The sequence below is a fragment of the Meriones unguiculatus genome, chromosome 2 (genome assembly GCF_030254825.1).
Source record: "Meriones unguiculatus strain TT.TT164.6M chromosome 2, Bangor_MerUng_6.1, whole genome shotgun sequence".
Lineage (NCBI taxonomy): Eukaryota > Metazoa > Chordata > Mammalia > Rodentia > Muridae > Meriones > Meriones unguiculatus.
In genome coordinates this window covers 174,177,898-174,191,252 of record NC_083350.1, presented here as the reverse complement: position 1 = coordinate 174,191,252, position 13,355 = coordinate 174,177,898, and the positions used below count along the sequence as shown (strand labels likewise).

The following is a 13,355-nucleotide window of genomic DNA, read 5'->3' as shown; positions in this document are numbered from 1 at the left end:
CATTTCTTTCTTTTTCTCTTTTGTTTGTTTTCTGTTTTTGTTTTTTTTGAGACAGGGTTTCTCTGTGTAGCCTTGGCTGTCCTGGAACTCACTTTGTAGACCAGGCTGGCCTCTAACTCATGGAGATCCACCTGCCTCTGCCTCCTAAGTGCTGGTATTAAAGGCATGTGCCACCACTGCCCAGCCTATGTCCCATTTCTTTGCTAAGTTTTAAGTTGCCTGAGATTGACCATTTAGACAATTTGGGTATGCAAGGTTTAAATTTTATTGTATTTAAAGGAGATGAGAAAAGGCAGGAGCAGGGGAGGAGGAAAGGTTTGGAGCCAATGCTGTAGCTAAACTTTAAAGGACTTTTCCCATCATTAATTATGTTTTAGATGTTTGGAAGCCACAGATGGTGATGACTGCCATTAAGGTCACTAAGGCTGGCTCTGCAGCACATGAGCATTAGGGACAAATTAAGCTCTCTGGAGCCTATGGTACAGCTAACTGACAATCCACCCCCTCCTAACACTGGGAGAGTGGAGGTTAAAATGTGAGAAAGCAAAAGCTGGGACAGCGTGGGAAGAGGCAGAGCACTGGCCGTGAGGATCCTAGCGTATCGTGCTGCTCTCACAGTCTTGGATGCTGCTGGCTTCTGGATCCTTCATGTTGCAATGTAATAGCTTTCTGCTAAACAGCAACGGCTTTTCCTATTTTTCTTGTCTTACTTTGGCTGAAGTCAGTAGTGCAGGGGCTACAGAGGAGGAGGTAGTGACTGTCTGGTTTTACAACATAGTGTCATTTATTCATCCACATTTATCGTGTCTCCTCCAGACCTGCCGCCCTGCTCAGACTGACAGCGATGACCAAAGGCAGGCTGAGCTCATGCTGTGAATTACATAGATGTCGCTTAGCTTCTCAAAGTTTCTGAAGATACTCTGAAAATTTTTCTGTCTCCCAAGCACCAGCTTCCCTCCACCCACCCCACAAAAGGCCCTAAGAAGTCCTTTACATGGTCTGAGGAATTAGCAAGATCCAATCTGTCCTCAAGCAGGGCTTGTGGAATTAATTGGCCGTATGATTTCTAAGGCCCTCGTGACCAAATATCATATCCTTTATTATTTGAGCAACCCAGTGAAATATTAGCTCAATTATATAAAATGAAAAGCAGAGATTCTGAGAGATTAATTTTCTAAAGATCACAGCACTAAGGTGGAGCCTTGGACCCTGAACTCCCAGGCCTGTGTTTATTCCTGCTACTTATTGATTGATTCTGCACAGAAGGATTTGTCTCTAAAGGCCAGGGCCAAGCGCGTGCATATGTCTGAACACGATGCATGCTGGGCTGATGGATGAGGCTCCGAGTTTTATGTGGTCCTGGGGCTCAAAGCCAGAGCTCTGTGCATGCTATGCGTGAGGCTTAGTTTGACAGCCTGACGCAAACAGAGTCACTTGGAAAGAGGAAACCCTATTTGAGGAACCGCCTCCTTCAGACCGGCCTGCAGCATGTTTGTGGCACTCTTTCTTTCTTTCTTTTTTTTTTTAAATGGTTGAGATAAGGGAGGGCTCAGCACCCCATCGGTGATGACAACCCCAGACAAGGTCCTGGGTTGTGAGAGAAAGCTGGCTGGACAAGCCACAGGGAGCAGGGCAGTAAGCAGCATTCTTCTCCAGCCTCTGCTCAGTTTCTACCTTGAGTTTTTGCTTGGACCTCCCTCAGTGACGGATTGTTCCCTGGGAGTGTAAGATGAAACAGACCCTTACCTTCCCAAATCACTTCTGGTCAGCATTTTATCCCAGCAGCAATGGGAAACAAGCTGGGACCGTGGGCAGCCGAGCCACACCCCAGCTGCAAATTTCACTTTACTAAAGGTTTCAATGGGTTCAACAGAACCTGTTGTAGCTCACAGAATATGTAACAGATAAAAATGGCATAATGAGGAAGTCTGTGCGTGACTCGGTTGAGAAGTCCTATTGGAGGAGATAAAGGGTACGTGGTCATCCAAATGTCTGTTGTGATATTAAAGAACAGATGCCATTTGAGTGGTTGAAGAAAAGAAAGTCAAATCCAGATAAAATTTCAAGGGGCTAAGGAAGTACCACTTGAGAAAACCTAATCTCTGACATTTAAAAAAAATTACTCAAATCAAATATAGCTGTTAGATTACCAAATGTAAAGATTTTCATCTGGTACTCAAAATTGAAGTGACTTCAGAAAATCAGATCCATAGCAGTACAGCTGACAAACAGACAGAAATACTCCTTTTAAAGTGAGCAAAAGCTTAAGGGGATTTGATATGTAAGAGCCATTGCCCGGAACAGTTTTAACACTAAAACTGCAGAGAGTAAACTCACCAATAACCAATAGAACATCGAGTCCAGTTTGCTCTTAGTCACCTACTTTAGAAAAAGACCCTGATTTAGCCAAGGTCTAGGAGTCCAGCAGAGATGGAGGTGTGTGTATTAATACCAAACATACCTGCTTCATCATAGGATACGGTCAACTTCTCTAGCATTTCTCGGTCAATTGACAAGATCTGCTGCTCCAGGATGGTGTGGTAAGACAGAACACTGTTTTCTTTATCCTTCTCATAATCCTGAAGATGCTGTTTAAGCGCCTCGGGGAGTCGGGATTTCACATATTCCGCTGCAGTCTGTAGATAAACAGAGAAGCCCATTAGTACTTCTCATCTGAGGCTTTTCATTTAGTCAGAGCACTGTGCATCCAACGTCCAAACACAACTGTCCTTGTCACTGTGACTTTCAGATGGATCTTCAAACTGTCAGACCCCAGACCTGTATGAGTTTTTTTTTTTTTTTTTTTTTTTTTATCTAGTCTAAAAGCATGAAAGATGATGCATTGTATGTTCACAGAGTAAGTACTCGGACTTTGAATGAATTCAGTCCCAATGAATTCAGAAAGGCTGCATCACGTAATGTTTCTGACACACAACAAAACATTCTGCAAAAACCATTCCCGGTCCACATCTCTTTTGCACGTTGCTGGTCTCCACCCACAGAAGACACTTCCATCCTGTGTGGCGCACACTTCACTATGGTGCTTTGCTGTTTTCCACCCACCAACGTTCAGAAGAACTCCTGTGAAGTGAGTGGAAAGGAGAAACTTCTGCTAGACTGATAATGAAGTTCTGGGACACATAAAAAGAGGGATCTAGGCTGGTGCTGTAAGTCAGAGGGAGAGCGCTTGCTCTCTAGGTCCTAGCTTCAATCCAACAAACAAACAAAAGTATAAATGCTTACTTAGAAAAAAACGAAACCCTGAAAGACAACCATTTACCATTTAATTATTATAACCTTTACATTATTATTAATTATTATTATGTCAACTTCTCACTCCTTTTGCCTGTTTGCTTATAGTTTGCTTCTACATCCCCTGCATAACATATTTCCAACCAGTAAGATCTGAAATTATGTGCAGAGAGTCTCAGGCAGCTAGTCACACTCTGCCTGGGGACTGAAGGGACGGCAGATTTTGAGGAAGGCCTTCCTGAAGATTCTGATGGGTTCTTCTGGTAGGAAGGGGGTTGAATACTCTTTCTCCCTCCCAGTTGAGAATCAGTATGATAGTTAAGCCTTACTTTATGAGAGACATTAAATCCTATAAATCAGAGGAATTCTCTAGTTCCTAGACTGTATCTCTGGAGAGCATCAAGTTCGACATCTCCTTGTACTTCACACCTGTTTCATTCACACAGTGTCTAAGGTCAATAATCCAATAAATGAAGGTGTACATATTGTTCAAAACTACAATATAGTCAGTGGCTTACACCTGAAAACCCAGCATAAGGCCATTCTTAGCTATAACAGTGAGTTCAGGGCTAGTCTGGGCTACATGAAACTGACTAAAAAACAAATATGCCAAAAAAAAAGCAAAACAAAACAAAACAAAACAAAACAAAACCAAAAACCAAACACTGTATCTATAGCACTAAAGAATTTCAAGGATACTGTGAATGAGGATCATCTGGTTTGAGTCTAGAATAAAGCAAAGACCCATCTACAGAGTTTATCTTTTAAGACCCACACAACTATTAATTGTGAAATATTCTAAGGTATTGGCTACAAATAAGTGAAAAACCTTTATGTTCATAAACTAGAAAATTATTATTATCCAATGTGATCCACAGGTTCAATGCAATCCCTACATTGATTTATAGGTTCAATGCAATCCCTACCCAAAGTACCAAAGACATTTTTCACAGCAATAGAAAAAAATCCTAAAATTCATATGCAGTACAATCTCAAATATAGCATTAAGAAATTGATTTCTTAGAACTAGACTGCATGGTCGTTATCAGAGGCTGGGTAGTGGTGGAGGGGATGGGAGATATAATTTTTAAAGTTTATTTTCTTACTAGATTAGAGGAATTACTTTCAATAGAACTAATAAAAATGGTAATAACTGATAATGATACATTATGTTCCGAAAAACACGGAGCATGGATGTTTTGTGTGATATGGTCATCACTAACAGGATAACCATGTGAGGTAATTGTTTTTGTTGTTTCGTTTTGAGACAGGCTCTTCCTATGCAACACTGGCTGGCCTGGAACTTGCTGCATAGACAAGGTTGGCCTTAAACTCACGGAGATTTCCCTGCTTCTGCCTCCCATGCATGGGTTCAGAGGCGTGTACCACCATAGCCAGCTAGCAATGCATTTTCAGTTAGGTTTCTGTCAACTGAAAAGAGAAACAAAATACATGTACCTTAAAATAGAAACACACATACATTTGTGTTTGCCGTGAATCAAAAGAAGGTCAGGGTGTTTCCTCACTTACAGACTAAGGTAATCTGTATTCTTTGGGAAACATACAGCAGGGGCTATGTGCTGGCCAGGAAGAAATTGTGAAGTGCTGATGAGGTTATAGGCAAAGCTATTAAGCACCAGATACAGCACATCCCTTCTGGGTAAAGCACACACACCTGCACATACTGTATTTGGGGTTCCTGACTTGAGGACCCAGGGAAGGATCCACCCAACTGCAACACATGCTTTTTACTGTCTGTATTTCAGGAGTATTTTCATTTTCATTATTATCATCATTTAAAATGTATTTTCTTTTTTTTAAATTTTTATTTTTTTAATATTAGTTACAGTTTGTTAACTTTGTATCCCTGCTATATCCCACTCCCTCTTTCCCTCCCAATCCCACCCTCCCACCCTCATCTCCTCCCTGCCCCTTTCCAAGTCCACTGATAAGGGAGAACCTCTTCCCCTTCCATCTGATACTAGTTTATCAGGTGATTTCAGGACTGACTGCAAAGTCCTCCTCTGTGTCCTAGCAAGGCTGCTTCTCCCGCTGGGGGAAGGGACGGGGGGGGGGGGGAAGAGAGACAAGACACACATGGTATATACTCACTCATATAGGCCTACCTACAAGATAGGATAAACATACTGAAATCTATCCACCTAAAGAAGATAAACAAGAAAGAGGACCCGGGGTAAGATGATCAATCCTCACTTAGAAAGACAAATGGGATGGACATTGGGTGTAGGAGCAAACAAGTAACAGGACAGGAGCCTACCACAGAGGGCCTCTGAAAGACTCTACCTAGCAGTGTATCAAGACAGATATTAAGACTCATAACCAAACCTCCGGCAGAATGCAGGGAACCAAAAAAAGGGGGGAGGGGTTAATACGACCTGGAGAGGACAGGAGTTCCACAAGGACCAAATATATCTGGGCACAGGGGTCTTTTATGAGACTGTTTCTTAAAATGTATTTTCTTGTAGCCTTCATAGCTTCTAAATGCTACCACAGCATACTGTGGAAGGAAACTCGCTGGACAAGGGCTACTGGCTTCCCAGAGGGCATCCTGGGAAGTGGTAGGCAAGCTCTGTTGGGGGCCCACAGAGTAGCTAACAATAGTGTCCAACACTGATTTCCAGATTTAGAAGTTGAATTTTCTAAATCGGATACTGATGATGCAATAGCTTCAAACTATCGCCAACTAGAGCTCACTTTCTCTGCCAGCCAGCAAGTGCAGAACAAACAAAATTATTCCATCAAATGTGAACGGACTCGGCACTACATTAGCATAACGCATTGAACTCTAGAGTTTAATAACAAGTTTCTCCTGACATAAGAAAGCAACACCCGATACCACAGAATAACTATATTTAAACACACTACCCTGCTAGTCACTGTAACATCTGTCTTTAACAATTGTGTTTGTTGGAATATTTATGGAACACAGGCAATGCCTTTGTAATTTATCACATTTTAAAATATTGATCTAGTCTTTATTACTGAAAGTGTACCACATTAATTCTTCCCAGTTGTGCCTCCTGATGGTGTCTAGAATGAAATTTACTTCCCTAATTAGATTCATGCTGCCGGTCTCAAAAGAGTTTCTGTATCTCTGACATTAGGGCTACACTTTGGCATTTCAACTCTGTAACTTCACACACAGAGCTCTTGCTAGAGATGCATAAGAGAAACAGAAGGAAACAACTCTCAGCAAATATTAGATTCTGTTACAATATTTCGAGAACCCTTTTACACAGAGTGACACTTTAAATGGATTGAAATGGCAGCTAACCCTTATGTTCAAGCAGGAGCTTATGTTCAAAGCATATTTTTAAATGAGACTGGAATGATCTCAGACATAAAAGAAAATTCAAAGAATGGCTTACACTCAAAATTTTTACTGACATTCTAAATATGAACTGAAAAAATTTAAAATTTGGGATTATTTACCTAGTTTTTATTTCATTTCAGATTTATTTATTTTATGTGTATGGGTGCTTTGACAGCAAGTAGGTATGTACGCGCAGTCTTAAGCAAAGGAGCTGATCTTTGCATCACGTGACAGTAGAGTTAACGCTTCTCTCACACACAAATGTCAGATCTTACTCTCAAGCCCTCAGATCAATGAGGTGCTCAGTAACCTAGCGTGGCATAAGAAAAACACAGGGAGATAAAAGGAGAAATCGATTCTGAAAACACTGAGCTGGAAAGAGCTGGGTTTGGGGACAAGGTGGGGATGGTGGCTAGGTATTCATAGGATGAAGCAGAGAGTGACATGGAAGTAAGTCCTTCAGAGTCTGTGCCGACACAAGGGTGCTGCATCTTCCTGCACTGTCCAAGCGACCAACAGACCCGGCCGGGGCAGTGAGGACGTAGAGAAAAGGAACACACAGAGACATGTGGAAAGGCTGAGTGGCATGGACTGGACTCCCTGAGGAAGCTCAGAACCCCAGAAGGTCTGCATCTAATTATATCCAGCTGAACAAGAGGTGGGGTCGCTGCAAACAGTGGAACAAGGAGGTGGAGTTAGAACATACAGATAAACAAGGAGGCAGGGGGAGGATTGGGAGGGAAAGAGGGAGAGGGTTACAGCTGGGATAAAAGTGAATGTATAAAATTATTTAAAAAACAAACAAACAAACAAAAAAACAAAACAAGAAGGCAGGTTACAGCTGGATCACGGAGGCAAGGGTACCTAATCTGGGCAGGAGTAGTTCTCTAGAGTAGTTCTCTAGAGAAGACTTCAGGCCATAAACAGGGGGAGGAGGCTGTGGTGGGGAGAAAGCTATGGCGAACGTTTGCTGCATATGGACAAACATTTGCAGTAGACCAGGAGAGATGGCTTTTCGCGTCGTCTCCCTCTGAGCCTACTCTTGGGAGAGGCTCACCCACTTGTTTTGGGGGATGACACTTTGGGGTCCTTCACATGGCTGGCTCACGTCAATTGCACACATCCACCCGGGGCTTCTCACACTTGGGGCTTTCTATACTCCCTACAAATGAGCAATATTTCATTGCAGGCAAGGTTTCCCTGCCCTTGAGTGGAAGCTAATGTTTGTGTGCCGATTTGGCACTAGCCAGCACAGAGCCTACACATTAATTCTCTGAGGTCCACATTGGAATCCATCTTTCTTATGGTAACATGTCATTAACTTCTGACAGGTGTTCTTTGGCTCCAGGCACTTTAAAACAAAGTCAGAGTGAACGCCCTTGCCCACCAGGACAAGGACAGAAAGCAAGAGTGATTTCTCTTTTCTGCCTGCCAACACTGTCACTTTTTGCCATTTTTAGTCTTTGCTACTTCTAACCTGGAGAGATTATTTAAGGAAAGAATCCTTGAGAGACCATCTTGTATCCTAAAACTCATAATTCTGCCTCAGGAAAACAAACTGAGTACCTTCAAGAGATGGCACCCAGGTGGTCACCAGAAGCACAACAATGAAATCTTGATCCTATGGCAATTTAAGGTTGCTGTGGAGCGCTAGGGCTGCTGACGTGAGAATGCCAGTCAGCGATTTCGGTGGAGGCGGAGCCCAGCATGTGGAGGACTGGAGACTACGAACATACTTAATGTGGCAGCTCAGGTTTTAACTTGAGCATTAAAATGGTGACCACTAAGACCACTCTCCATCACTAGGGATGATCCCTCTGAGATTCCTCACGAAACAAACGTTTAATCGCTTTATCAGTCTGCTAACTCACATTTCTTACCAGGTCAAGTTCATGTGGTAGCATGAAGATTGCCGGGACACTTAAATTCAACTCTTATCCCACACAGAGCATGTCCTCCTAGGCAGATACAGATCACACCACCCCATTTTCCAGATTTCTGGTATAATTATTCCAAGATATAATCAGCCAATGGATCAGACATTGTCTAGCCATGAGTTAGCTCCACTTATTATTTTGATCAAACCTATATTTAAACCCTCAGGCTTATTTTTATAAAAACCTGTTTACAGATAAAAAGTTGAGGTTACTTCTCTACTACCAAGTTTAAAAAGAAGGAATTCATTGCTCCTCAATCACCACACATACTCCAGGGAAAAGTTAGGATTTCAACAGTAAAGGTCACACTAGTCTGATGGTTCTTCCTTTAATTTTGTTTTGAGAGCACACATACACTTTTAAATTCTAAGAGATGGCAGCATAAAAACAGCCAGCCTACCAGCCCAATGCTTACCAATGAAGCAGCACTCAATCAAAGTTGTAGAGCTAATTTTTTTTATGAAGGGCAAGTTCCTAACCTTTTCAGTAGTCATACAGAAGACATAAAGAAGAAATTGGTTACACACTTATGATCTATAGAAGAAAAATCCAAAGTAATATTTATTTATAAAGAAATAGGTTTCATATTTCAAAAATTATGTGGTTTATTCCTTATTAAATTTCCTTCCATTTTTGAATCTTGGGCTATAGAGCTTGGGGAAATATTAACTTCCATAAGTACTACTCAAATGTATTCTCCACAGTTCCACAAATAATTCTTACTGAAAATGCCCTTGAGAACTGAAAAAGCCAATGGGACTGTTACAAATGAATTATAAAATACTCGTGAGTTATTAATCAAAACGATAGCATTCCAATGCCATGACAGTAGAGCAGACCCTGGAGGTCTCAGTCAGAACACACATAAACTGCTCTTGGCTTGCAACAGCTATTTATACAGGAACAATTCCAGAAGACTCCTGCTGGGCCTCACTTGGCCGCTACCCCATAGCTACCTCCAGGAAGCAGGGGTGGCCAGAGTGGCAGAGAAGTTTCAGATGGGAAGGGCTGATGTCCCCAAACTGATGTGGCTGAAGAAGGGTTTTCAAGACCAGTGTCAGATTGAGGGTCCTTTTATACGGAATGGAGATGGAGTTAGAAGGGTTGGACTTTCTAATCAGGGAGCTGGTGACAATTTTATCTAGCCTCTCATGACTAATTCAAACAGAACCCCCACGCCCCTTAACCATTTCTTTTTTTAGCTTTCTCTGGTGCCTGAAATTCTGTCCTTGTTGCTCCTTTCTTTCTTTCTTTCTTTCTTTCTTTCTTTCTTTCTTTCTTTCTTTCTTTCTTTCTTTCTTTCTTTCCTTCCTTCCTTCCTTCCTTCCTTCTTTCCTTCTTTCTTTCTTTCTTTCTTTCTTTCTTTCTTTCTTTCTTTCTTTCTTTCTTTCTTTCTTTCTTTCTTTCTTTCCTTTAACTGATAAACTCACCTCTATCAAAAACCAAGTGTTTTTCTAACTTTCACAGGGATGGCTCCAGGGGTAAAGGCACCTGCTGCCCATCTTGATGGCCTACGTTCCATCCCTGGGACTGACATGTTAGAGCTAGAGAATTGATTTCTGCCAGTTGCCCCCTGTGAGTGCCGCACTTGCAAGAAGTAAATGCAACAATAAATGCAACTGCAACAAAAGATTTTTTTTTTTTTAAATCAAACATTTTAAGGTGCAGTTGCGAGTTCCGTAATGTTCAGTTTTAGGGTGGGCAAAGTGGTCAGCATCGTTTTACATACAGAACAGTAGACTGCACAGCAGGTGCCCTGGGAAAGTTCCAGGAACAGGACATAATGGGAGCGCAACATCTACTCAGATATGGAGCTTCGTGTAAAGGAAAACACAAAGATGCGAACTGCTCGAAGGTTAAGCACCTCCGTTCCGCCTCTGTCCTGGGTCCACCATCAAGTGTGTTTGAGGATAAGCGACCAAAGCAAATGTGGTTTGCTGCACCTCACGTGTGGGTAAGAACGCACTCAGCAGCATCCGCCGTGATGCTGAGTTTCTCCTGAACAGCAAGAAGTTACCTCTTGGGTGGCAAAAGTAGGATCTGCAGGAAAGTTACAGTTAGTCACCTCTAGGCCACGGCACCTTCCACTGTCTGAACTTCGCGTTCAGTCAGCTGCTTTAGAGTGTCTCCATCAGTCCCCTTTACCTGTGTGGCTTTCCTGAGCTCTCCAGGTAGGCATGCCAGAAGCAGAGGGAGGGGGTGTTTTGAAACCAGCCTTAATATGCTGGACTGGAAATTTGAGGGGAGCACATGGGAAGATTTAAAAAGACCAGTGCTGTGCCTTCCCTGGTGCTCTTTGATAGGTCTTGAGCAATGGGTCCTAGTTACACAGGGACTGTGTTGTCGGGGCCACTGGTTTGTAGAGCTCAACATTTCCAAATATTTAAAAACTATTTTTGTATAATATTGAACCTTGTTAAAAAGCTTTGTGAATAATAGCTTTCTTCCTAACACACATACAATCAGACACACAAACACACACACACAATCAGAGAGGGGGGATACCTAAGGCCTCATTATTGAAATCTGGGTATCAAGGTCATAGAGCGTCACAGGGAAGCCTTAGTAGATTCTCACATGGGAAAGGCCTCAGTTTTCTCCAAATTGGATGGCTGACCTTGATCAGCATCTTTGAGAGGTGATGACTTCCTTTAAAATTAGCCATGGGTTGTGTTCCATTCAAATTTGCTTTAACCTGGCTATATACTACGCAAAGGTAGATCTCCAGATCCCACCTGCTAGAGTTTGATACGATCCAGCATGGATTGCTACCAAGCTTTATAACAAGTCCTGATGACTCTTAGGATTGTACCAGACCCATCACGATGACAGTCCTTTGCATATCCCAGGATATGGGCTGGCTAGCAAAGGTTTATAATTATTGTTATTATTACTAATAATCTAGTTTATTAAGTTATCTGTATTCACTTATTTCCGTATGGGCATCCAAGGGTGCCCAGGGGACAACTTTCAAGGATTCCTTCCTCCCTTCCACCCTGTGGGTTCTTGGGCACGAACTCAGGTCATTAGGTTTTGCCAAGGCTTCCTTAACCCATTGAGCCATCCTGTCAACCTCTAGGTCTTATTAAAACCACGGCTATATGTACTGACATTGATGTAGGGCCTCAGTGCCACAGGCTCCTTTTTTTTTCTGTCATTTAGAAATGGCAGTTGGTTGGGCCTCAGAAAGCCAGAGCCTTCCCCCTCCAAAGCAAACTGACAATCCTAGGAGATGCTAGGCAGCAATGAAATGCCATCCTAGCAGCTTGTGGCCAACCAAGCGATCCTTGGAAAGCTGTGTAAAACAGGCCACAAAATGACCTCCAGAAAAGCACCTTGACCACATCTTGGTTTGCTCCTGACTGCACTCTGCATGGTCAGGATATCACCCTGACCTCTGCTAGGGTCAGCCAGAGTGCTGCGGCAGGAAAAAAAATCAGCAGGCAAACAGAAAGGACTAATGTGTCACCAGCACTAATGTGTAACTTTACACACAGGATTCAAAAGAACATCTTATTTTAGCAAAAAAAAAAAAAAAAGGGGGGGGGCGGAGGATACCTAATTGCATGGAAAAGCTGTTGTTTCAGCAGCGAAGGTGCCTGCTTATGTAAATATAAAGTGACACATCCTTAGCTCTGAATAGGCGAATCCTCTGTAGACCTTAGAAACAAACTCCAAATGAGGACAGATCGGCGCACAGTCAAGGGCCAGGACCGCATTCTTGCAATTCGTTTTTATTGTATGTGCCAGATAAAGCTGTGCTAGAGATGGGGATAAACAGTGGGGGAGGGGCACCGTGCCTGCTCCCAGAGTGCTCCTGGGCTGTAGTGGAGACGAGGAACCACATGCTGACTGAAGTAAGGATATTCTTTCAGGAGAAGCAACCAGGAAACCTTACAGCCTGGAGTGACCCCAAGGCTTCTGGAGACAGCCAGTTCCGCCAAGAGCTAAACATGGTTTGAAGGGTCACAGGCAATGGGGTTCAAGGGCAGGAGGCAACAGAAGCCCAGCTACATCGGTGTGAATTTTAAGATGTGGGTAAACTGGGGTCACAAGGAAATGAAACTGGTAATTTTACAGGTAGAAAAAGCTCAAGACTGACCTGTCCTCTGCAGTGTTGGAGAGCAGCCCTCAGGGCCTGTAGAAGAACGGGTCTGAGCAGGTGGTGGTGTGTGCTACCCACCCCAAACAGAACCAGCAATTTGCCATTTGCTGTTATGAGAAAGAGATAGTTCCCGGCCTTATCGTTAACATGGATTTAATGTAAAGAACCTGAATCTAAGACAAACTTAGACCCCAATGCCTTCCTATTTCACAACTGTTTTTCACGTCATCTTCACCTGCTCGTTGCTGTTTTCCTTCAGCCTTAGCCTCCTTTCATGTTTCTCTGTCGTGCTGAATTTACACCGTTTGAGTTTTACCACGACGTACAAAAACATGACACATCTGTTAAAGCAATTTTTTTTAAAAGTCAGAAACATTATTTTCTGAACGAAACTGTGAGCTGAAAAAAAAATCAGCCTGACAGAATCAGGCGCAAACGAACCCTGATCTATTAAGAAATGTGTGGGCGCTCTCCCAGTGGGGATCGAAAGAAGCATTTGTGCAATTGTACAGGACAGAGGCCCAATGGGCTCCGCTTTCCAAACCCCACCCACACCTCACTCTCCCCTCACGCAGCAGAAAGCTCCCCACCACAGAGAATTTGAGAAAGACAGACAGACTCAAGTACAGAACAGCCCAGTATTTCCCATTATGGGAGACCCAGTTCCCAAGGGGAAGTCCAGTGGGAACACCTAACAGTGACAGGCGTCTACCCACCTAGGTGTGCT

General features: G+C 42.9%; 1 protein-coding gene across 3 annotated transcripts in view; it reads right to left on the bottom strand.

The window, feature by feature from the left end:
• Positions 1-13,355, bottom strand: part of Ppm1l (protein phosphatase, Mg2+/Mn2+ dependent 1L) — a 282,442-nt gene that overhangs the window by 84,952 nt on the left and 184,135 nt on the right. For all 3 annotated transcript variants that reach the window (XM_021648055.2, XM_060378422.1, XM_060378423.1), the window contains exon 2: positions 2,462-2,636. In XM_021648055.2, the coding sequence (XP_021503730.1) occupies positions 2,462-2,636 (175 nt within the window). The remainder of the gene's footprint in view (positions 1-2,461; positions 2,637-13,355) is intronic.